Source organism: Zingiber officinale, chromosome 2B (genome assembly GCF_018446385.1).
Source record: "Zingiber officinale cultivar Zhangliang chromosome 2B, Zo_v1.1, whole genome shotgun sequence".
Taxonomy (NCBI): Eukaryota; Viridiplantae; Streptophyta; class Magnoliopsida; order Zingiberales; family Zingiberaceae; genus Zingiber; species Zingiber officinale.
The window spans coordinates 150,006,466-150,029,032 of record NC_055989.1 but is presented as its reverse complement, the minus strand read 5'-3'; the positions used below and the strand labels follow the sequence as shown (position 1 = coordinate 150,029,032).

General features: G+C 47.3%; 3 protein-coding genes and 1 non-coding gene across 4 annotated transcripts; 2 read left to right on the top strand and 2 right to left on the bottom strand.

The window, feature by feature from the left end:
• Window positions 1-1,871: 1,871 nt before the first annotated feature.
• LOC122048859 lies at window positions 1,872-2,995 on the top strand. Its single transcript, XM_042610374.1, has 2 exons — window positions 1,872-2,568; window positions 2,628-2,995. Exons 1-2 carry the CDS (start codon window positions 1,872-1,874, stop codon window positions 2,993-2,995), a joined length of 1,065 nt encoding a protein of 354 aa, XP_042466308.1.
• A 564-nt stretch (window positions 2,996-3,559) lies between these two features.
• On the bottom strand, window positions 3,560-3,633 carry TRNAE-UUC. The gene has a single exon. It is a non-coding gene; the product is annotated as a tRNA-Glu (tRNA).
• A 15,523-nt stretch (window positions 3,634-19,156) lies between these two features.
• Window positions 19,157-20,217, top strand: LOC122047816 (transcription repressor OFP1-like). Its single transcript, XM_042609301.1, has one exon. The coding sequence runs from the start codon at window positions 19,208-19,210 to the stop codon at window positions 20,147-20,149; it is 942 nt and encodes a 313-aa protein (XP_042465235.1). The 5' UTR covers window positions 19,157-19,207; the 3' UTR covers window positions 20,150-20,217.
• On the bottom strand, window positions 20,218-22,232 carry LOC122047815 (heat stress transcription factor A-4b-like). Its single transcript, XM_042609299.1, has 2 exons — window positions 21,761-22,232; window positions 20,218-21,431 (listed from the first exon to the last, which is right to left on the bottom strand). Exons 1-2 carry the CDS (start codon window positions 21,995-21,997, stop codon window positions 20,448-20,450), a joined length of 1,221 nt encoding a protein of 406 aa, XP_042465233.1. The 5' UTR covers window positions 21,998-22,232; the 3' UTR covers window positions 20,218-20,447.
• Between the last annotated feature and the right edge of the window lie 335 nt (window positions 22,233-22,567).

The window sequence follows — 22,567 nt, the reverse complement described above, 5'->3', positions numbered from 1 at the left end:
TTTAATGATTTTAAATTTTTATATTTTTAAACTAGTGGATTAGAATTTGATTTTGAGAGCTTATTTATTTCTTTATCATATTAATAAATATTTTTGATCCTGTCCGAAATTCAAGGAGGTGGATGCTGGGGACGTGACGCTTCTGCTGACCTCCGAGGGACTTTGCTTCCGCCTGCAACACAAGCAGCGTCAGTATCAAGCCAGGGAAGAGGTCCCTGACGATAGCCCTCCGACGCTCAAGTCAATTTCCAGCGAAGCAAGAAGCAAAGGAGACTGTAACGCGACTATAAATATCGCGAGAATAGCATACCTCCGCCGATGTCTGGACTCTCGTTATATAGGGTTCCTGTAGCGTGTGTACACGCTTCTCAAAGCGAGCACGCTGTCTCAAACCTTCCGTGAATAGTCAAGTTAGTAAAGTGTCTCTGACACAGTACCTTAACGAGCCGAGCATATCTCTGAAGCGACAGTGGAAGCTTCCGCCGTACGATCTTCTGCCTGATCGTGCCACCCATTGGCGGCACTAACCCCCAAAAGGATGTCGAAGGATATCCTGCGGTGTCTATTGCTCAGCCGAACGGGATGGTCACTCGGCATAGAGTTCCCTGTCCCAGTGCCGTCCGTTGCGGGGCCGAGAGGCGTGGCCGCTCGGTTGGAGTCTCCGTTGTCTGGATGATGAATCTACTACATGGCCGAGTGGGGTAGCCGCTCGGCCGATACTTCCACTGTCCGGTTGTTGTACGCGCACCTTGACCGAGCGGGATAGCCGCTCGGCTGTATTTAGCATTGTTTATGTGTGGTTTGCTCGGCTATGCCTCTACTCTGCTAATCTGAGTATTGATGTAAAGCCGAGCGGAGTAGCCGCTCGGTCTGTTTCTGCAGACACTTTGCGTTCATTCCTGTCTTGAGCGTCTTAGCTCAGCTGGTGGCCTAGCTAGTGATGATGTCGGATTGAGCCTTTCATATCTCGGTCGGGCGAACCACTCGCCCGCTCGGCAGTGATAGGGGGGGTTGACCGCCTTGACTTTGACCTCCATTGTAGCGAAGACTTTTCCCAAGGTGACCCTTCCTTATCACCACATCACATGTCTCCCCTTCAAGTTTAGTCGAAGGAGGTCGCAGTCCGACTGACTAGACTATTGCTTGAACAAATTCCATCCCGATCGACCTTCCTTATTGTACGGATTGATCAGGCTGGGCCTGACCCTTGCCGATCAGCCTTTTGAAGGTGGTTGCTCGGTCATAAGCCTACTCCTTTGATCCGATCGGGCAAGCAAAGGTTTACACTTATAGACTTTTTCCTCCGTCTGTCCTAGGCGAATGCGGGCTGACTTGACGTCGCTCCGATTTCTCTGGAAGCGTGCAAATCCCTTTTCATTAAGGCAGAACAGGTTCCCATGCCAACCTTAATTGTCGACCCTTCGTAGCACGCCACGTCTCACGCCCACCGCCGTCGCACGTCTGACGTGACAGACACTGATGGCGAGGTTTGGAGGTTTGAATTCAACGGTGAGTTCTTGTCCTAGGTTTTCGCGACCTAAATCGGACGGCTCCAGTTGGTCGAGCCCAGGGTATATGAACCCATTGCCTCGCCGCCTTCCCCACACTTTTGCTGCCGCATTTCCGACCTTCGTGCTCTTGCGCCTTGTGCTCTTCCGGTGATCCTATGCGCATTGTCCTCCGGCAATCCTTCGTTCTCTTCCTCCGACGATCCTTCGATTCCTCTCTCCGGCGACCTCCTTTCCTTTCCAATAAGCTCTCTCCCATCACTTTTTTCCTTCGGGCCTTCTGTTGTCCACTGTTCCAACATCCTTCCGGTGAACCTTTCCACATATTTTTCGATCGTCATTTTTTTGCGTCTGTTTTTAGTGATGGCTAGCTTTTCTCGGCCGCTGGCCGCCATCCATGGGCCCTGGTATACCACCATAGAGTACAGGTTTGACGAGGGCGACGCGGAGGGCCTTAGGAATGCCTTCGACATTTCGCCTGACCACGAGATTGTTTTGCCCTCCTCGTCCGATCGGCCAAACAACTCGTCAACCGGATGTGTTTGTCTGTTCATGGATCATTTCACCGCCGGTCTGTGGTTCCCTATGCATCCCTTCATTATTGTTGTCTGCAAATATTTCTGTATCTCCCTCCCTCAACTTGTACCGAACTCCTTCCGTCTTCTGTGCGGCGTAGTCGTCTTATTTCGGCTGCACGACATCCCCCTTGTCCCTCGAATCTTCCGCTATTTCTATTACTCGAAACTGTCCGAATTGGGGACCTTCCTTTTTCAGTTTAGGATCGGCTTAGTGTTTTTTGATAAAATGACAACATCCAATAAACATTGGAAGGAATACTTCTTTTTCTTACGTCTTCCTGAGCGATTGGAATTCTTGACCCGTTGGCAGCTCGAAGTGGCGCCCCAGCCCCCACTGAAGAGATATAAGAGCCGATCGGACTTCCTGGATGCTGCGGCAATGATGACCGGTCAGAAGTACAACATCCACAAGTTACTGCTTGAGGGTATTCTTTACATCTTCGGCTTGAGTCCGATCCGCACCCGACTGCCGACCAACCTAGGTAAGATATTTAATTGTATACTCCTTTGATGCTAACTGATTTTTCCTTTTATCCTGCAGTCGAAATCATGATGCGTGCACAGATGGCCGGCAAGGCGAAGCTCTCGGATAGCGCAATCGAGGCGAATGCTACTGAGGAACTGGCCAGCCGTGGTCTTCCGCGGGTCAACACCAACGAAGATCCACTCGGGGCAAGCGAGGAGACGTCTGCGGAAGCGGGCGAAGGTGCGGCCAGCCATGCGTCGAGTGGTGGGGCCACCCCGAGCTCCCAGCCTCGGACGGAGCAGCGCCCTCTTATTCCTGTCGAAAAACCCTTGGGATCAGCCTCCTTCGACGTGTCGCTGACCAAGCACAAGAGACGCCGAGCAGAGCCATCTTCGCGCTCCGCTACCTCGGGCGCGCAATCGGTCGAGAGGGTCGAGACTTAAGTTATTATCTCTTTGTACTTGTAATTATCGAATTGCTAGTGAATTGTCTAACGAAAGTGATCGTCGATCATGGTCCTTAGAGTAGGAGTTGTCATAGACTCCGAATCAAGTAAAACAAAAAGTGTCAGCTTGGTTTATGTTATTTTTCCTTTACGTCTTTATTTCCGTTGCGTTTACTCCGATAATTTTCAACAAAAAAGTAAAAAAGTCGCTAGTACTATTTACCACAATACTTTCGATCCTACAAATATAATATATGTGTGATATTTGAATCTCATACTTCTAATGAGATGGTAGATATTATAACCATCATCAATACAATGCTAGTTTGCATCTATAATTTTAGATAATAATTAAAAAACTGACTTATCGTATTTTTTATACCAAAAATATTGATTAACATCATAACTATAAAAAAATTCTATATATAATATTTTTAAATAAGTTAAATTAATTTATTTTTATATGTTATAGGGGTAGATATCACAAAGCCGCCAAAAGAGATAAAACTTTTAAAAAAATCATTTGATATTCTCATCCTATAATTTCTTACTAAAAAAGTTATTCCATTGCCGGGATTTGAACCCGGGTCGTCTGGGTGAAAGCCAGATATCCTAACCGGACTAGACGACAATGGAATGCTGTTAATGTTTCTAAATTATTTATATTTATATGTTATTATTTTCTTTAACCTTTTTAACCCAGTTATATTACTTATGGTACATTTGGTAGGTACATCATGTCATTCGTATTACTGTAAAATTATTATAAAACTATATAAATCCTATTATATATATTAATCATGTCGAAAAACAAGAAGCTGGCTAGCTGAGAATTGTAACTGCTGTGCTGACGAGCTGTAGACCACGCTCCACTTTATAAAACAAATAATGTTAATGTTGAACTAGGGAAGGGGTCCTTGACGTTGACCCTCTGACGCTCAAGTCAGTAACCGGAACTATAGAGGAAAGCAGAGCAACAGTAATATAAGCACAAAGAGTGAATAACGTGTACCTCCACCAATGCTTGGATCCCCCTTTATATAGAGCTCTGGTGGATGACGTGCACGCTCCTCAAGGCATGAACATGTTCTTCTAATGTGTCTTATGAAAGGACTTGTCAGGAAAGTATCTCTGATATCATACCTTAACAGGGTATGCATATCCATGACAAGACAATAGAAGCTTTCGCTGTACGATTTATCTGTTGCTCATATCTCATATCAGCGACATTATCTCCCAAAAGGATATCGAGAGATTTAACAATGATTCCGCTGCTTAGCAGAGCGGGGTAGCCGCTCGGTCGGGACTCCTACGCTCTGTCAACCTCAGTTGCTCTTCCTTGCAGTGACTGAATGTAGTAGCTTGTCCCTCTAAATTGGACAAGCTCTTCGGTCTTCTCCGCATCCTGCTGATTTAAACTAAGCGTCTGACTGTTTTATCGTATTATCATGAGCTGGGTTGGAATCCTAAAAACTACTAGGCTCTTGGATTTGAGGTCAATATATAAGCACGTATTACTGCATTTTATTGGACTAGTCTAGTAAAATTTAATCCTAATTATATTATTACTAAACTGGATATTACCTAACCTAATTAATTATTATTTTTTATTTTATCATCTCTCTTTCCTCCCTTTTCACTTTAAATTTTAGTTGATACCTCCTCTGTCACTATCCCTTTCCTTACCCTTTCTCTTCCTCTTCCCTCTCAATTTTGCATATTCCTTTATTGTTCCTCTCATTTATAGTCGATGCTGCAATCTTTTCTTTTTATTTAATTGACAATAAAGTATAAAGTAGTAAATAGCATATATCAATTTTAATAAATGATTAGTTTAAGAACATGGATTGATATATCACTCACTATTAATACTTTCTACTACTATTAGGACTTTTTAATTTATCTTTATCTTGATAGCTAAAGATTTCCATTAAAAAATAATTAAGTTTATCGACGGAATATACCGACGTAATATTATTCCGTCAGTAAACTCAGACGGAATAAAATTTCTGTCAGTAATCTCATATGGAAATTAGATTCCGTCAGTAATAATGTTATTTTAATAATTTCTACCATTTTTACCGACGAAAATTAAATTCCGACAGAAAATATTACGGACGGAATTAAATTTCCGTCGGTAAAATCAAAATATTACCGACAGAGATTTAATTCAGTTAGTAATATTTTCTCATGGAATCAAATTTCCGTCGATAAAATGATAAAAACTATTTATTATCGGAAAAACAAGATTACTGACGGAAATTATATTTCGTCGAAGATTATCGACAGGAATTAAATTCCGTTAGTAATCCCGAAATAAATTTACATTACAAAAAATATCAGAATTACCGATGGAATCAAATTTCTGTCAGAGATTACCGACTGAAATTAGATTCCGTCGATAATCCCCAAATAAAACTGCACTACAAAATATCAGGATTACCGACGGAAATTATATTTCGTCGGTAATCTCCGACGGAAATTTGATTCCGTAGGTAATTATCGATAGAAATTCGATTCCGTCGGTAACCCCGAAAATAAAATTAGGGCACTGGCCCTTCTCCTCTCCTTTCGCGCACTCGGTTTTCTCCTATCCTGCGATTCTGACGCGATCTCTCCTCTCCGGCGATTCCGGCGCGTTCTCTCCACTCCGGCAATTCTGGCGCGATCTCTCCTCTCCGGTGATCTTTAGGTAAGTTCTCTTCTCTCCTCTCTGTTTTTCTCCTCTCCGTCGATCGCTAGCAAACGGCTGGAGCCTTTGCCGACCGCTAGCTGCATGCTGGTGGTTGTGTTGGCCGCTAGCTGCATGCTAGTGGTTGTGTAGGCCGACGAGTGTGTTGACTGCCAACAAGTGGTCTGTGGCTGTGCTAGAAATATGCCTGATGTAGCCGGAAGAGTGAGGATACTACAGTTTAGTGAGTATAAATATATGTCTAATTTTATGAGATTGTTCTTTTGATGTTTGATATTTTATTTCTTGATTGTTAATATTGATTATCTAACAAACTACACATCTCAATATTCTTTAGATATTATCAAGTTTCAATAATAACATGAAAATAGAGGTTGAAATTATGTAATATATAGTTAGTTACAAGTTGACACCATCCTCTGGAACAATTTTAGATTCAAAAGCTATCAGATTGTTCCGTGGGAGAAGGACAAGGTAAAGATATTCTTACAAAGAGTATCTTTACTATTCCTTCCAACGGAACAATCTGATAGCTTTTGAATCTAAAATTATTCCAGAGGATAGTGTCAGCTTATAGCTAACTATAATAGGCTCATCAATTTTTAAGACTTCTAAATCATCTGAAAATCCTAGAGGCATGCATGACCCATCTTGGTTCTTCTTCTACAAGAGACTCAAGACCCACGGGACTCTAACTTACATTTGTGCAACTATGACTCTACAAGAGGCATCCTAGAGGCATGCATGACTCTAGATTTGTGCAACTATAACTTACATTTTTTGTTTATCATTTATAAAACATGCAAAATATATTTATTCTATTTTGATATTAATTATAATCTGCTCATCTCTAATTGTATTACATTTTCTCAGGAATAATTCGTCACCACCAATAGATATTCAAAATATGATATAGGTATCTTTTTTTGTTGATATGTAAAATTAGTTACACATTATACTTGTTTAGTGCATTGCTTTCACTTCCTTTCTTTTTTATTTGTTTGAGTATTTTTGAAAGATCTAATCATGAACAGTGGAGCCATGCATCATTATTTTTTTTTTTGAGATTTCATCATTTCATTGTAGTACTATAAAATTATATTTATTATGTTTTGATATTTTAATCTACACAAATATTATATTATTGTATGTTTCAGGAGTTCTTATTGACATATTGATAATTATCGTCATCATCATCTGCTCATTTCTATTTAGGTATCAAAATTAGTTATACATAAATCACTACCAAAATTTTATCGTATTCATAAATGATCCTGTCCGAATGCTGAACCAACGGACGCTGGGCACGGGGCGCTCTCCGGCTGTCGACGTGGATCTTCGACTGGTAACACAGCTCCGGCGAACCTGCACAGAAGTCGGGCCGGGAAGGGGTTCCCGGCGACGACCCTCCGACGCTCAAGTCAGGCGAAGCTCAAGAGAGAAAAAGTGGCTCCAGAATTCGTAAAAATGTACCTCCGACGAAGAATGAGGGCCTTTATATAGGGCAGTGAAGAAGTGAGTGTACACCTACCGAGGTGTACACGTGTCCATGGCCCATACCCCAGTAAGGGCTTGTCAGTGAGCTTCCCTAACCCATACCGCTACAGTCTCAGCATGTCCTTGATGGGACATCGGAATCCCCTGTCACAAGATTTGGAGCATGGCCTACACGTGAAATACACCTGCTGTTAGAAAAAGACCTCCTTTGTCCTTTTCCCCTTTGCTCCAGATCTAGCGTCCGGGCGGACAGCTCCCACAACATCCGGCCGGACATACGCGATGGTTTACTTGGGGAGATCCCCCATCACATGCTTTACGGGGACTATTAGCAGTGTTACCTTATGGCTTTGGCTGAGCGTGAGGTCCGCTCGGCCCATGACCTTTTCCACTGAGCGCCGGAACCCTAATTTCGACAGGGCGCCTTTAACCATCAGCCGTATATCGTCCGGTCGGCAAGCCGATCGGACCCATCCCCCTCCGGGCGTTCGATTCCGTCAGCCGGCCGGACGTCCGGTCGGACCCGGCCCTCTCCGGATGGACGACTGCCACTGTGGCTTCCACGTGGCGTTGACTTCACAGGGCGGACCCCCCTGCTCTTACTACCGGATCACTTGCCTCCCCTTCAAGTCTAGTCGAAGGAGGCGAATAGTCCAACTGACTGGACTAAGAATCCGGCCGAGCAGTTCCTCCGTGCTTGTATCATCCGCTCGGCCAACCATAGAGATAGCCTTTAGCGTATCAACAATAGTCTTCACCGGATCTCCTCGTATTCTGCGCTAATCTTCGACATTAAGGTTGAGCATGCTTTCATTAAATGCTCCGAATGATTGAATGCCACGTGGAGCATTGCCATCGGCGTACAGCGGCGGTGGCGTGATGTTTTGATGTGATCGAAGCGATTCGAAATGGACGGCTCGATGCATGCTTTGATTCCCGTGACCTGGATCCAACGGTAGAGGCCGCCCGGCCCTCACCCTATAAATTCTTCGTTTTTCCTTCTCTTCCTCATTTGCCTCCGCGATTCCAACCACTGCCCCCTGCGCTTTGGAGCTCCGGCGATCCTGTTTCTGCTCTCCGACGCTCTCCGGCGCCTTTTTCGCGATCTCTTTCCCCGCAGTAAGGTTTTATAGCTTTCCTTCCTCCTTTCCGGTGTTTCCTCCGCCTTTCTTCCTCAGTTTCGATCCTTGAAACCTCCTTTCGTTCGCTATTGTTTTTCTCCTGTCTTTTTGCCTTTTGATTCCTTCCGATCGGCCCATGGCTAGTTCTTCCCATCACGTGGATCAGTCGCTCGGCCCATGGTACACCACCATTTAGTCCCGATTCGAACAGCGGGACTTCGATATTTTGACAGACAATTTTGAAATCCCAGAGGATTTCGAAATTCGCTTAGCTGGTCCCTCCGCTCGGCCTCACAGGCCGCCGCGCGGAGCTTTCTGTGTCTTCCGAGACCAGTTTACCGCCGGTCTTCGTTTTCCTGTGCACCCCTTCATTATAGATGTCTGTAATTTTTTCGGTGTGCCGCTCGGCAGTTTAGTACCCAATACCTTCCGTCTTCTCTGCGGTGTTGTCGTTTTGTTTAAGATTCACAACATCCCCCTCCGACCGGAGGTCTTCTTTTATTTCTATTACCCCAAGCAAGCCGAGCCGGGCACCTTCATGTTCCAAGCTCGGCCCGGCTTGGTCTTTTTCAACAAACTTTCTACTTCCAATAAACATTGGAAGGATTATTTTTTCTACATCCGTATGCCCAATCAGGCAAACTTCCCGACCCAGTGGCAAGTCAGTCTGCCCCCCACTCCCGAGTTGAAGAACTTCAAGACCCGACCGGACTACCTCCACGCTGCAAATATACTGGCCGGTCTGCGACTTGACATCAACAAACTTCTCCACGAGGGAGTGATGTACATCTTCGGGCTGAGTCCTATACGGACCCCCCTTCCGGCCGGCTTCGGTAAGAACTTTGGTTGGGCATTTGCTTTGATTTCTAACTGATTTCTTTTCCTTTCTTTGCAGCAGACATCGTTATGGATTCGGTCATGGCCGGTGTTTTGAAGAAGAAGGCGGCCGCTCTGGAAGCCGCGGCGGCCAGAGAAATGGAAGCTTTGGGTATCCAGCCGGTCGGATCCCACGAAGGGGAGAGCGGGACTCAAGCTGAGTCGATCGCTCCCGCTTCTCAGCAAAACGTGGCCAGCGGAGCCACTCCTTCTGGAGAACCAACTGCCCCTGAGGAAAGTTCCGCTCGGGAAGAGGAGCAGCCCTTACAAAAGAGGCGTCGAGTGGAGACTCCCCTGCGGTCGGCAACCTCCGCGGTCCAACCATCCGAGCGGGTCACTGCAACTGCTTGGGGCAAGGCGCCAGAGGCCGAAACCATCTCGTCCGACCGGACTCCTTCGGATTGGGACGAGCCAGCTGCTCCAGTGGAGGCTGTTCCAATCAGCACCCTTCCGCCCGCTCGCCATTCGGCCCAGCGCTCGACCATTCATTCCCAGTTTTCTACGCCGGCTTCTGATCCCCTTCCGACTGCCAGTCAGACGACCCCCGGTCATGGCCGCACGATTCGGGTCACTCTTCATCTTCCGACTGAAGAGCTGATTCCAGAGGCCGACCGTCCATCTGCGCCCGAGCACACCATCACCTTGAAAGGGCCCCTAGCAGAGATGTGGGCCGATGCTCGGGCCCGTACTGCGCTGATACCCCTCAGAAATTTGGCTAACAACCATATGCAGCAGGCCACAGGGGTAAGTTTGTAATCTACAAACTTTGGTGTTCATTCTTTCCGATCGGCCGCTAATAGCTATAATTTTCTTTTGCCAGAGATGGGTGGAGGAAATTGCGGTTTCCAACCGCTTGGCCTTGGTGGATGAGGAGCTACGGCAACTGAAGGCCGCAGTTGATCCGTCCGGCCTTCAGGGCCCTTCCTATTCCGAGCTGCAAAAGGAGCTGAAGAAAGCTCAAACTCTGCTGGCGACCGAGCAGAAGAAGACAGCCGACCAGGCCCACGCCTTGGCCGAGTCCGAGCGACAAGTCAAGTCGCTTGACACCAAAATAACCCTGGCCACCACTCGGAAGAATACAGCTATCTCCGATATGGAGAAGAAGAACGTTGAGACTCGGGGCCTGGAGCTGAAGATAAAAGAGTTGACGGAGCAGCTCGACAGGGAGAAGGCGGGCCGCTCGGCCGACGCGGAAAAACTTAAGAATCTGAACGAGGCCCTCACAGGCTCCCAGGCGGCTTTCAAAGAATATCAAGATGCCGAGCCGAGCCGAGTCGCCGCTCTGCGACAGAGCTACATCCGATCGCCCGAGTTCTCGGAGAAAATTTGCGAGCGGATGTACTCAGCCTTCGACTTGGCCATGACTGCCACTATGACCCATCTGAAGTCGAAGGGCCTTCTTCCGGAGTCCACCAATATTCCGGCCGGCGATCAGGTGGCGCTCCTAAATAACATCCCCAAGACCCTCTACGATTATATCGAGTAATTTTTGTAATTTGGCCACTCGGCTAAATATGATCCCTTTTGTACTTAGGCCGCCCGACCTGAGATTTTATTTTTAATGCAATGCTTTCCTTTCGCGCACTCTATCTTTTTGCACTTTGTCCTTTTGCTAATTAATATGTGTGTTGCCCGCTCGCCTATTATCACACCTCTGGCATTCGAAAGGCATTCTCGCGAAGTACTTGGCCATGCCCTTCCGCTCGGGCAAATATTCCGGACGCGTAACATTCCGCTTTGCTAGCAAGGATCACTCGCTATAAGCCAACCTTTGGGCATTGAGCCGAGCGGAACGTAGAGTCGGTCGAACAATATTGGCGGCGAACTTCTAGGACATTTGCAGTCTTCCGCTCGGACGTTTATAGACGCCGGCTCGTCTCTCGATATTTAACGTCGGAGCTCGACGGTCTTCCGCTCGGTCGTTTATAGACGTCGGCTCGTCTCTCGATATTTAACGTCGGAGCTCGAGCTCGACAGTCTTCCGCTCGAGGTTAATTTTGACGCTGCCGATCGGCGAATCCATTGGCCATCCTTTGCATTAATTTTGCTTCTTGCATTACAAGGATATGGGCGACTAACATATACAAAAATGATTTACATTCGTGCACCTTTCACCCCGCTCGATAAGGCTGGAGATGATTCGCACTCCACGGTCGATCCAGCTGCCGCCCGTCTTCATCCTCCAAATAATATGCGCCCGATCGGAGCTTTTCAATAACCTTGAAGGGCCCTGCCCACGGTGCCTCCAGTTTGCCGACGTCGCCGACCGGCTTGACCTTCTTCCAGACAAGATCACCGACCTGGAATGATTTGGGGATTACGCGGCGGTTGTAATCTTGCTTCATCCGCTACCGGTACGCCATCAACCGAACGGACGCCTTGGCTCGCTCCTCGTCGACCAAATCCAGCTCCATGTTCCTCCGTTCGGCGTTGTCGTCATCGTAGCTCTGGATTCGGACGGACTCGACGCCGACTTCAACCGGAATAACCGCCTCGCCGCCATACACCAAATGGAACAGTGTGACGCCCGTCCCTTCCTTCGGAGTCGTTCGGATGGCCCATAAGACGCCCGACACTTCATCTGGCCAATTTCCTCCCAAATGGTCGAGCCGAGCGCGCAGAATACGAAGAATTTCCCGATTGGCAACTTCGGCTTGACCGTTGCTTTGGGGATAAGCCACTGACGTGAAGTGTTGCTCGATGCCGTAGCTTTTGCACCAATCCTCTAGCACCTTCCCTGTGAATTGCCGCCCATTGTCGGAAACCAATCGGCGAGGGATGCCGAACCGACAGATGATGTGTTGCCAGATGAATTTTTTGACCATCTGTTCGGTGTTCTTTGCCAGCGGCTCGGCCTCCACCCACTTGGAAAAATAATCGACCGCCACTAGCAAAAATTTCCTTTGCCCGATTGCCATCGGAAATGGACCAACAATATCCATTCCCCATTGATCGAACGGACATGACACGGTTGATGCCTTCATTTCCCCGGCCAGTCGGTGGGAGAAGTTATGGTACTTCTGGCACGAAAGGCACGTAGATACTGTCCGAGCGGCGTCTGCTTGTAAGGTCGGCCAAAAGTATCCGGCTAGCAGGATCTTCTTAGCTAGTGACCGTCCGCCCGGATGTCCTCCGCATGATCCTTGATGTACCTCTTGTAGGATGTAAGCCGAGTCTTCCGAGCTCACGCATTTTAACAGCGGGCGTGAGAAAGCCTTTTTATAAAACTGATCGCCGATGAGTGTGAACCGACCGGCTCTTCTCCTTAGCAGCTGGGCTTCATTCCGGTCGGATGGTGTGGCTCCCGAGCGGAGGAACTCTATGATGGGTGTCCGCCAGTCGCATGGAAATGTAAGGCCTTCCATCCGGTCGACGTGCGCTACCAACAGTACTTTTTCAATTGGCTGCTGAATGGCGACCGGCGTTATTGAGCTCGCGAGTTTGGCTAACTCATCAGCTGCTTGATTTTCTGCTCTGGGTATCTTCTGGACAATAACTTCTCTAAAATCGGTTCTCAGCTTCTCGAAGGCTTCAACGTAGAGCTTGAGCCGAGTGCTGTTGATTTCGAAGGTACCGGAGAGCTGCTGAGCGGCCAACTGCGAATCCGAGTGGAGCGTTACCCGATCGGCTCCCACATGCCGAGCTGCCTGCAAGCCGGCTATGAGGGCTTCATACTCTACTTCATTGTTGGTAGCCTTATAATCCAGCCCGACGGATAAGTGCATCTTTTCTTCTTGAGGGGAGATCAACAATATTTCAATCCCGCTTCCGAGCCGAGTGGACGACCCATCCACATATATTCTCCACATAGCTTCTGGCTCCGGCCTTTGCACCTCAGTCATAAAATCGGCCAAGGATTGCGCTTTGATCCCCGAACGGGGCTGGTATTGGATATCAAATTCACTTAACTCCGTCGTCCATTTGATGAGCCGTCCGGAAGCCTCTGGATTTAGTAGGACACGTCCGAGCGGGCTATTGGTTTTGACAATGATCGTATGCGCCAGGAAGTATGGAGGAAGGCGCCGAGCGGCAAGGACCAGAGCGAAAGCCAGCTTCTCGAGCCTAGTGTAGCGAGATTTAGCATCTTTTAAAATGTGACTAAGGAAATACACAGGCTCTTCTCCACTCGACCTCACTAAAGCTGAGCCGATTGCATGCTCGGTTGAAGACAAGTACATATGAAGTGGCTCACCCGCAATCGGCTTGGCTAATACCGGGAGAGAGTTCAGAAATGCCTTCAAATCCTCGAACGCCCGGTCGCATTCTTCGTCCCAGTGAAATTTTGTAGCTTTGCGTAAGATCTTGAAAAAAGGAAGGCTCCGGTGAATCTGGACAGAGCGGTGATCCGACCGGTCAAGCGCTGCACTTCCCTTGTATTTCTTGGAGGTGGCATATCCTGTAGAGCTTTCACCTTGCTGGGATTTGCTTCGATTCCCCGCTCGGTCACTATGTACCCCAGAAAATGCCCTCCTTTTGCTCCGAACAGGCACTTCTGGGGATTTAGCTTGACTCCATATTTGCGCAGCGTTCGAAAGGTTTCCTCCAAGTCTTTGAAGAGATCGGCCGCTCGGACGGACTTAATGAGAATGTCGTCCACATAAACTTCTAGATTCCGCCCGATCTGCTCTCTGAATACTTTATTCATCAAGCGCTGAATGTGGCCCCCGCATTCTTCAATCCGAACGGCATTACATTATAGCAATAAGTTCCGTCGGCCGTTACGAAGCTGACCTTTTCTTGATCTTCATGGGCGAGCGGCACTTGGTGATATCCCTGGTAGACGTCTAACATACAGATTAATTCACAGCCGGCCGTAGAGTCCACCAGCTAATCTATCCGGGGCAGAGGATAAAAATCTTTCGGGCAAGCCTTATTGAGATCCCGAAAATCTATGCATACTCTCCACTTGTTGCCCGGCTTGGAGACCAATACTACGTTAGCCAACCAGCTCGGGAATTGTACTTCGCGTATATGGCCGGCTTCCAGAAGCTTCTCCACTTCCGCCCGGATGATGGAATTTTGCTCGGCGCTGAAGTCCCTTTTTCTTTGCTTGACTGGCCTTGCGTCCAGTCGGACGTGGAGCTCATGCTGCGCAATACTTGGTGAAATTCCGGGCAGCTCATGTGTCGACCAGACGAAGACATCATGATTTCTTCGGAGGCATTGGATCAGCTCCTCCTTCTGCTTCTCCTCCAGATCGGACGCAATAAAAGTCGTGGCCTCCGATCGGGTTGGGTGAATCTGCACTTCCTCTTTTTCTTCATAAATTAAAGAGGGTGGCTTTTCGGTGATGGCGTTTACCTCGATCCGGGGTGCCTTCCGAGCGGAATTGGCTTCTGCTCGGACCATCTCGATGTAGCATCGCCGAGCTGCTAGCTGATCTCCCCGTACCTCTCCCACTTTGTCCTCCACGGGGAACTTGATCTTCTGATGGAAGGTTGAGACGACCGCTCGGAATTCGCTGAGCGCCGGTCGTCCCAAAATGACATTGTAGGAAGAGGGAGAGTCGACCACCACGAAGTTTGTTGTTCTTGTCCTCCTGAGCGGCTCTTCTCCCAGCGAGGTAGCCAGCCGGATCTGTCCGACCGGCTGAACTTCGTTACCAGTGAACCCATAGAGCGGAGTTGTCATGGGTAACAGCTCGGCTCGATCAATTTGCAGCTGATCGAACGCCTTCTTGAATATGATGTTGACTGAGCTCCTTGTGTCAACAAATACGCGATGAATAGTGTAATTTGCTATTACCGCTTTGACGAGCAGAGCATCGTCGTGGGGTACTTCAACTCCTTCCATGTCCCTGGGCCCGAAACTAATTTAGGGTCCTTCTGCTCGTTCTTGGCTACAGCCGACCGCATGAATCTGGAGCTGCCGGACGCTCGCCTTTCTGGCTCGATTGGAGTCTCCTCCGGTCGGCCCGCCAGCAATAACGTTGATCTCGCCTCGGGAATTATTGCTTCTATTTTCCTCTTCCCGAGCGGACGGTCGCGACCGTTCTCTGGACGCTCGGCGATTCTCCTGCATTAGAGAACGATGTCGATCGGGAGTTTGTTGCTGTGGCCTACCATCTCTCGCCCGATCGGCTTCATGAGTTCTCTGTCGCCTGTCGACTGGGGGAGACCGTCGTCCGGCGTGCCGGGGCACAGGATGAGTCACGAAGGGAAGACTTCGGCAATCCCTTGTATTGTGCGTGTCCGTCCGGTGGAAGGAGCAGAACATCGGGGTCCATTTCTTTTTTGGCTTGGGCCGGGCGGCAGCTACCTCTTGCACATGGGACCTGGCGTGGGGGATCGGATTGCTTCGGCCCTTGGTCCTCTAGGCGGTTGATGAGTGGCGTGCTGTTTCCGCTCGGCCGGAGGAGCCCGCTCGGCTGGAGTTTCCTTTTTCCTTGCCGCTTGCGCTTCTTCCACGTTGATGTATTCGTTCGCCCGGTGTAGCATGTGATCATAGTCTCAGGGCGGCTTTCGGATGAGTGATCGGAAGAAACCCCCATCCACTAGGCCTTGTGTGAAGGCATTCATCATGGTTTCCAAGGTGGCCGTTGGAATGTCCATCGCTACTTGGTTGAACCGCTGGATGTAAGCTCGAAGCGATTCACGGGCTTCTTGCTTGATGGCGAACAGGCTCACGCTCGTTGTTTGATAGCGCCGACTGCTTGCAAAATGATGGAGGAAGGCCGTTCGGAAGTCCTTAAAGCTTGTGATGGATCCGTCCGGCAGCCTCCGGAACCACCGTTGAGCCGATCCCGAGAGAGTGGTAAGAAAAACTCGGCATTTTACTCCATCTGTGTATTGATGGAGAGTATTTGTGTTATCGAACTTACCCCGATGATCATCTGGGTCGGTTGTACCATTGTACTCGCCGATCGTCGGAGGTGCGTAGTGCTTTGGCAGAGGGTCTCGTAGAATAGCCTCTGAAAATTGGCGATTGATCCGCTCGGGCGATGCGTCCGCTCGGGGGGCTTTCCCCTTCCTGTCATCTCGCCTAGGCATTTCATCCGAAGAAGATCCCCTATCTCTGTGAGCTGGTACGGCTTTAGGGGTGCGGAACAAGGCTCGGATGTAAGCGGTGGTGGTGGCGCTCCGACCACCGACGCCGATGTTGTACCGCCTACTGGTTGCTTTTGCTCCACGAGCTCGGCCCTTATCTCGACCGAGCGCCGAGTTCCTCGCTCAAAGCGCCACTGCGTGGTTGTCGCCCACCGCCCATTGTTTCCGAACGGATGCAGGAGCGTTCCCACAGACGGCGCCAAATTGATCCTGTCCGAATGCTGAACCAACGGACGCTGGGCACGGGGCGCTCTCCGGCTGTCGACGTGGATCTTCGACTGGTAACACAGCTCCGGCGAACCTGCACAGAAGTCGGGCCGGGAAGGGGTTCCCGGCGGCGACCCTCCGACGCTCAAGTCAGGCGAAGCTCAAGAGAGAAAAAGTGGCTCAAGAATTCGTAAAAACGTACCTCCGGCGAAGAATGAGGGCCTTTATATAGGGCAGTGAAGAAGTGAGTGTACACCTACCGAGGTGTACACGTGTCCATGGCCCATACCCCAGTAAGGGCTTGTCAGTGAGCTTCCCTAACCCATACCGCTACAGTCTCAGCATGTCCTTGATGGGACATCGGAATCCCCTGTCACAAGATTTGGAGCATGGCCTACACGTGAAACACACCTGCTGTCAGAAAAAGACCTCCTTTGTCCTTTTCCCCTTTGCTCCAGATCTAGCGTCCGGGCGGACAGCTCCCTCAACATCCGGCCTGACATACGCGATGGTTTACTTGGGGAGATCCCCCATCACATGCTTTACGGGGACTATTAGCAGTGTTACCCGGCCTTCTCAGGACGTCCGACCGGACCCGGCCCTCTCCGGATGGACGACTGCCACTGTGGCTTCCACGTGGCGTTGACTTCACAGGGCGGGGCCCCCTGCTCTTACTACCAGATCAATAAATATGATCATATTATATTGTATTTTACTTTTTGCAGGATTTTCTATTATATATGAATGTATTATTTGGAGTATTTTCTATTATGGTATGTATTTAAATATCTAATTTTGTAAATTTGGATTTAGATATGAATATTTGGATAGTTTAGTTTATTTCTATTATTGTGATTTGTTTATATTTTATTTGTTTTAGATTATTGTGATTGTTTTTATTTATATTAGTTTGTTTGCATGGATGTCCTAGTTTATTTATGTTTATATAGATTGTATGAATTATTAGGACTAGTGTGATCATGCACACGCGTTGCGTGTGTAATATAATAATATATAAATTATTTTGATCTTTAAAAATCCGAATTGTTTGGATTTTCTAGTGTCACCCTTATAAACCAAGAATTAATTATTTGGGTAAGATTCATCAAACTCATGCAATAGTGATGCTAGAGAATCTCAACAACAATCTACTATAAAAAATTATTTTAATTTAATATTATACTTGTCTTAGTAAAAAAAACTAAGAAAAATATATTTTTTAATATCGTCGACCTAAAATATTTATAGAAGCTTTTTGATCATAGTGTTGTCAATTCTAAGATATGAGACTAAAGAGAACAATATTTTTTTTATATAAAACAACCAGAGAAAATTATGATGAAAAAAATTCATAATAATACACTGTAGCTGAGTTTCGAACTCTAGAGCACTGATTGTTTCGCTTGTGAAATTACTAATAAACCTTGGAATTATTTTTAGTGCAAATATAAAAAAGGGCATTAACGTAAATGTATCTTAGGCTTCACCAAAATTAGTTAGTAAAGGGGAGAGATTTTTAATAAAATAGTAAGATGTATGAAATGTGTTTGTAGGTGTAGATGTGATTGTTTGTATGTAATTGTATGAATGCGATTATTTGTATGTATTTGTATATATGAAATGTCATCGTGGTGGTGTATATATGGATTGCAAACAAGGTACAAAAAGGAATATAAAATTTTCCCATATAATTGTTTTTTTATTTTATCGACGGAATAAGTATTCCATCGGTAATTATCGTAATGATTTACCTACGGTAACTTTATTTCCATCGGAATAAGTATTTATTTGATTGATCATGTATATAAAATAAATAAATTTTTATTAAATGCTCTTTGAAGTTTATTCATGGATTATTTAACCATGTTTATTTGATTGATCTGATGTATATAAAATAAATACATTTTTTTTAAATGCTCTTTGAGTCATTATTTATTTATTATTATTATTTTAGAATTATATTCTAGAGTAGATAGGTAAAATGAAAAGGGCATAAACACTGGAATAGACAAGTTGAAGATCTAAGCCATATTAACAACGTGTTTAATGATCGCCTACCTCATAAAACCACTCATTACCCTTCTATTTACCATAATGACTATCGTAATAACGTGTTTGAAATTAATCATATTTACCAATTGGCACTCCCATCTCGAATCCCACAGTCGCCCGACAAACCCAATCAAACCCTCCCCCACGTAGGCGCGCGTGCGGACGGAAAAACATTTTAAAGCCAAAAAGCAAAAGGAAGCCGCAGAAAAAGAAAAGCGTACGACTGAGGCGGTAATAAGAATTCAAAAATCGGTCCGGAGGAGAAAAAAGCGACCGAATTAAAGGCAAAACGTAGCTCCACTTTATTTCCCTCTTGGGTTCTCACCCGTTGTACGGTCTGACCCACTCGAACCGACTTCGCTCCGTTCAAATCGGTTTAATTAATTAATCATCAGAATTTAAGAATTACAATATTATAAAAATAGTTTTATATTTATATTTTATATGATAAATTAATTAGACTCGGGTTTCGAAAACACTGCTGAGTCGGCTCCTCTCTGCCACTCCGCCACTTCGTTTCAAACCCCCAACCACCCGAAACTACTGGAATCATGATTAAACCGGAAAGTGATCGCCACGATCGTAACCGACACGGAGACTTCTCTCTCTGTCTTGCGCTTTTTTCCCTTCCATTTAAGGAACTTCGATCCGACTTCTTCTTCGTCTCGTCTCCTCTTCTCGTATCGTATCGGGTCGTTTGTAACAGCCGAAGAGAGAAGATGCAATGGCGAAGGAACCAGAAGCAAAATAAGGAAGCGGAGAAGCGTACCTCCGATGCTTCGCCGTCCAGCTTCTCGCTCGCCCGCTTGCTTCCGTTCTCCTGGTTCGGTAAGCTCACCGCCTCCGCGTCCAAGTTCAGGCGGGGGAGTGATCCCGCTGAGGCGTTCGCCGCCGTCGCTCCTCCGCCTTCACCTTGCCCGCCGACGGGTCCGATGCCTCGCTCCGCGTCCGCTCGCCTGCTTGCCTTCTCCGACCGCTTCCCGCCTCCCCCTGCCATCGAGGCGCCCCCCCGGCGTGCCTCTCTCGGGGGAGAGGGAAAAAACCGAGCGGGGGATCGCTCCGATCGCCACCGATCGGTGGGCGATATCGAGCTCACCCTTGGTCACATCATCCCCTTCTCGCGTCGTGAAGCGCCGGCGCGGCGGGTGGAATCGGAATCAGGGAGCGAGGCTTCCGGCTGCGACCTCGGGATAAGGCGGCGTAGGCCCCTCCGGCTCCGCAGGCGACGGCGGGTCCCGCCGGGTGATTCGTCGGGCCTGAGGGATGCGCAGCCGCGGCGGTCGATCAGCGGGAAGATTCGGCAGCGACCCAAGGTGAAGGTGCGTTCGCCTCGGCCGGCGGCGGCGAGGGCGGAGGTCGAGAGGACAAGAATGGCGGTGCCGTCGGCGGCGGCGGAAAGAAGGAAGAGAAATGCGGGGTTGGAGCGGTTCGCCGTGGTAAAATGCTCCTGCGATCCGCAGCGTGACTTCAAGGAATCGATGGTGGAAATGATCTGGCGGAAGGGAATCGGGCGGCCGGAGGAGCTGGAGAGCTTGCTCGCCTGCTACCTCTCCCTCAACTCCGACGAGCATCACGACGTCATCGTCAAGGTGTTCCGCCAGGTCTGGTTCGAGCTCAACCCGGAGCGACTCCTCGCCGAACCAGACCGGCAACGCTGTTGACTACTTCATTGCAATTTTAACTCTCCTCGATAATTAAAATAGTAAGAAAATATATTTTTATCTTCTAATTTTACGATATAAAAAAAATCCTATCAAATTCATCAAAAGATGAACAAATTTACATCACAAAAAATTTAAAATTTGAATCTCAAATGCAGGTTAATATTTCGAATTTACTATGAACCAATCTACTTTCTAGATTAATCGAAAGACAGAAGCCATTTGTATGCTAAGTATTGAACATTCACATCTAATACAGGGAAACATTCTGAGAGTTATGATACATACAGAACTAGGATTAGGTTTTCTCTGCTGAAGTGAGATTCTTCTTCATATCGGGTGAAAAGTTATCGACACTTTTCCTGTCGATAACATTTCCTTGATTGTCTTCTGAATCTCTTCTAGTTGATTGAGCTTCCTTCGTATTGAAAGAGCCCGGAATTTCAGTGAGAAACTGCTCCCAGAATACATCATTTGCCCCGGCAGGCACTGCTGAGGTTGTGCTTGTGCCAACATCTCTTGATGAATCAACCTCAGTAGATTTGGGCTCCAAATTCACATCAATCTCCGAGAATTTGCTACCCGAATCCACTTCCTTTTCGATCGCAGGAACAGAAGGAGTCTCTACGAAGCTCGTAGATTCTTGTATCTCCGGCGATGAAGCGAGCAGTCTCGGTACCGATGAGGCTATTGTCTCGGAGATGATCATGTTATCATAGGGTATGTCGTCCCCGGATGCTTGACTAACACCTCTAAAGAAATTCTCAAGTGAATTCAGAGACGATTCCATCTTCTCGAACGACTCCATGTCGAATGCTTGGACCGGCTGTTCTTCGCCGTAGATGTCGTCGTCGTCGTTCGAGTAGTCGATTCGCGGCAATTTCCTCTTCTTCTTGGTGTGAAATTCCTCCAAGTGTTGCACAAAGTTAGAAAGGAAGCCAGCGGGGTTTTGTATGGCCCTGGTCAAGAAGGACACCAGCCCCTTCTGCCTGTGCCCAAGAACCTGCAACCTTTCCTCCAAAGCCTGCATTTGGCATTCCAACTCGCACTGCTTCTGCGTGTGCCTCTGGATCTCACCCCAAAGCCTCCTCTTGTCCAGCTTGAGTCTCTCGATCTCTTCCTCGAGCTCTTGCTTATCGATCGAGGAATTCAAATGGGTGGCGGCGAGGGAATGGCTATGGATCGGCTTGCGTCGGTGTATGTTCTTCAGGAGGTGTCTCTGTCCTCGCACAAAGTCCTCGTTTGCAAACTCCCATTGATCGGGGTCTACCTTCCTGAAACCCTAGAACAGGACATGAAACAACACCTCAATTATCTTCGAACAACAAGAAGAACATTAGGGAAAACACAGATATGGATTTTCGACTGATTGAGGTAATTCAACAAACACAAAGCCGGCGAGATTACCGGATCAATGAATGGCATAGAAGATGAACACCTCAATTCTCTTCGAACAAAAAGAAGAACATTAGGAAAAACACAGACATGGATGTTCGACCGACTGAGGCAATTCAACAAACACAAAGCCGGCAGGATTACCCAATCGATGAATGGACAGAGAAGATGATCTCGAGGTGGTTTTGATGGGATGATTTTTTTCTCCCCACTTACGTAAGTGTTGAGCTGCCTGACGAAGCTGGAGAAGTTGTTGTGCTTGAAGTAGCGGGGGAGGAGGATCCGGGAGAAGTCCGGCGCGTTCCAGACCACGAAGCTCGCGTTGCTGGCGCTCCACGAGACGACGGAGTTCGTCACCGGGTCGTCCACCATGTCGTATGTCTTGTCGAGAAACGGCGGCGGCTGCGAGCTCGAACCGCCGCGGGAGCCGCCGCCACTGCCTTCCGTCTCCATCGGCCGACCGGCGGCTCACCACCAAGCTTTTCTGGCGAAAAAGGAAAAAAAGATGATCGTTCTATTTTCCTCAAGATCTTCGCTTCGTCCTTCCTTCCTTCCTTGTTTGTGTTTCCATAAGCGAGAGAGATCGAATTCTTCCGAGTTCGTTCTCAAATTCTGGTACCATTCGCGAGTCGAAGTCGTTGGAATTTTCTAGAAGGCGAAGGGAGCAAGAAAGCGCAGAAAGTCCTTTCACACGACTCCGGAAAAAAATTCCTTTTATTTTGTTTTTCAAAAAGAAACTAAATCTACACAAGTTTATTTTTTTTCCTTAAAATATAATACTTTTTTACTTTAAATCAAGTTTAATGAAGAAATAAATAGAAAAATCCAGCCTTTTCCTTATTTGTTTATTTATTTATTTTTAAAATATTCAATTTTTGTCAAAACTAAGATAAAAGTTGCGGAGAGTAGTCTTTGCCTCTATCTTGATCATATCCCATTTTATTATTAATTAAACACGTGGCGGGCAGAGAAAATTAAGCCATTTGTTAAAATAAGGAACAAAGAAAATTTTTAATTGTGTGG

Excerpts from the sequence above, each read along its gene's own strand:
- LOC122047815 (XM_042609299.1), bottom strand. The coding sequence starts at position 21,997 with ATGGAGACGGAAGGCAGTGGCGGCGGCTCCCGCGGCGGTTCGAGCTCG. Across the intron at positions 21,432-21,760 it reads TCAGGCAGCTCAACACTTAC|GGTTTCAGGAAGGTAGACCC; the intron begins GTAAGTGGGGAG and ends GTCCTGTTCTAG.
- LOC122047816 (XM_042609301.1), top strand. The coding sequence starts at position 19,208 with ATGCAATGGCGAAGGAACCAGAAGCAAAATAAGGAAGCGGAGAAGCGT.
- LOC122048859 (XM_042610374.1), top strand. The coding sequence starts at position 1,872 with ATGGCTAGCTTTTCTCGGCCGCTGGCCGCCATCCATGGGCCCTGGTAT. Across the intron at positions 2,569-2,627 it reads CCGACTGCCGACCAACCTAG|TCGAAATCATGATGCGTGCA; the intron begins GTAAGATATTTA and ends TTTATCCTGCAG.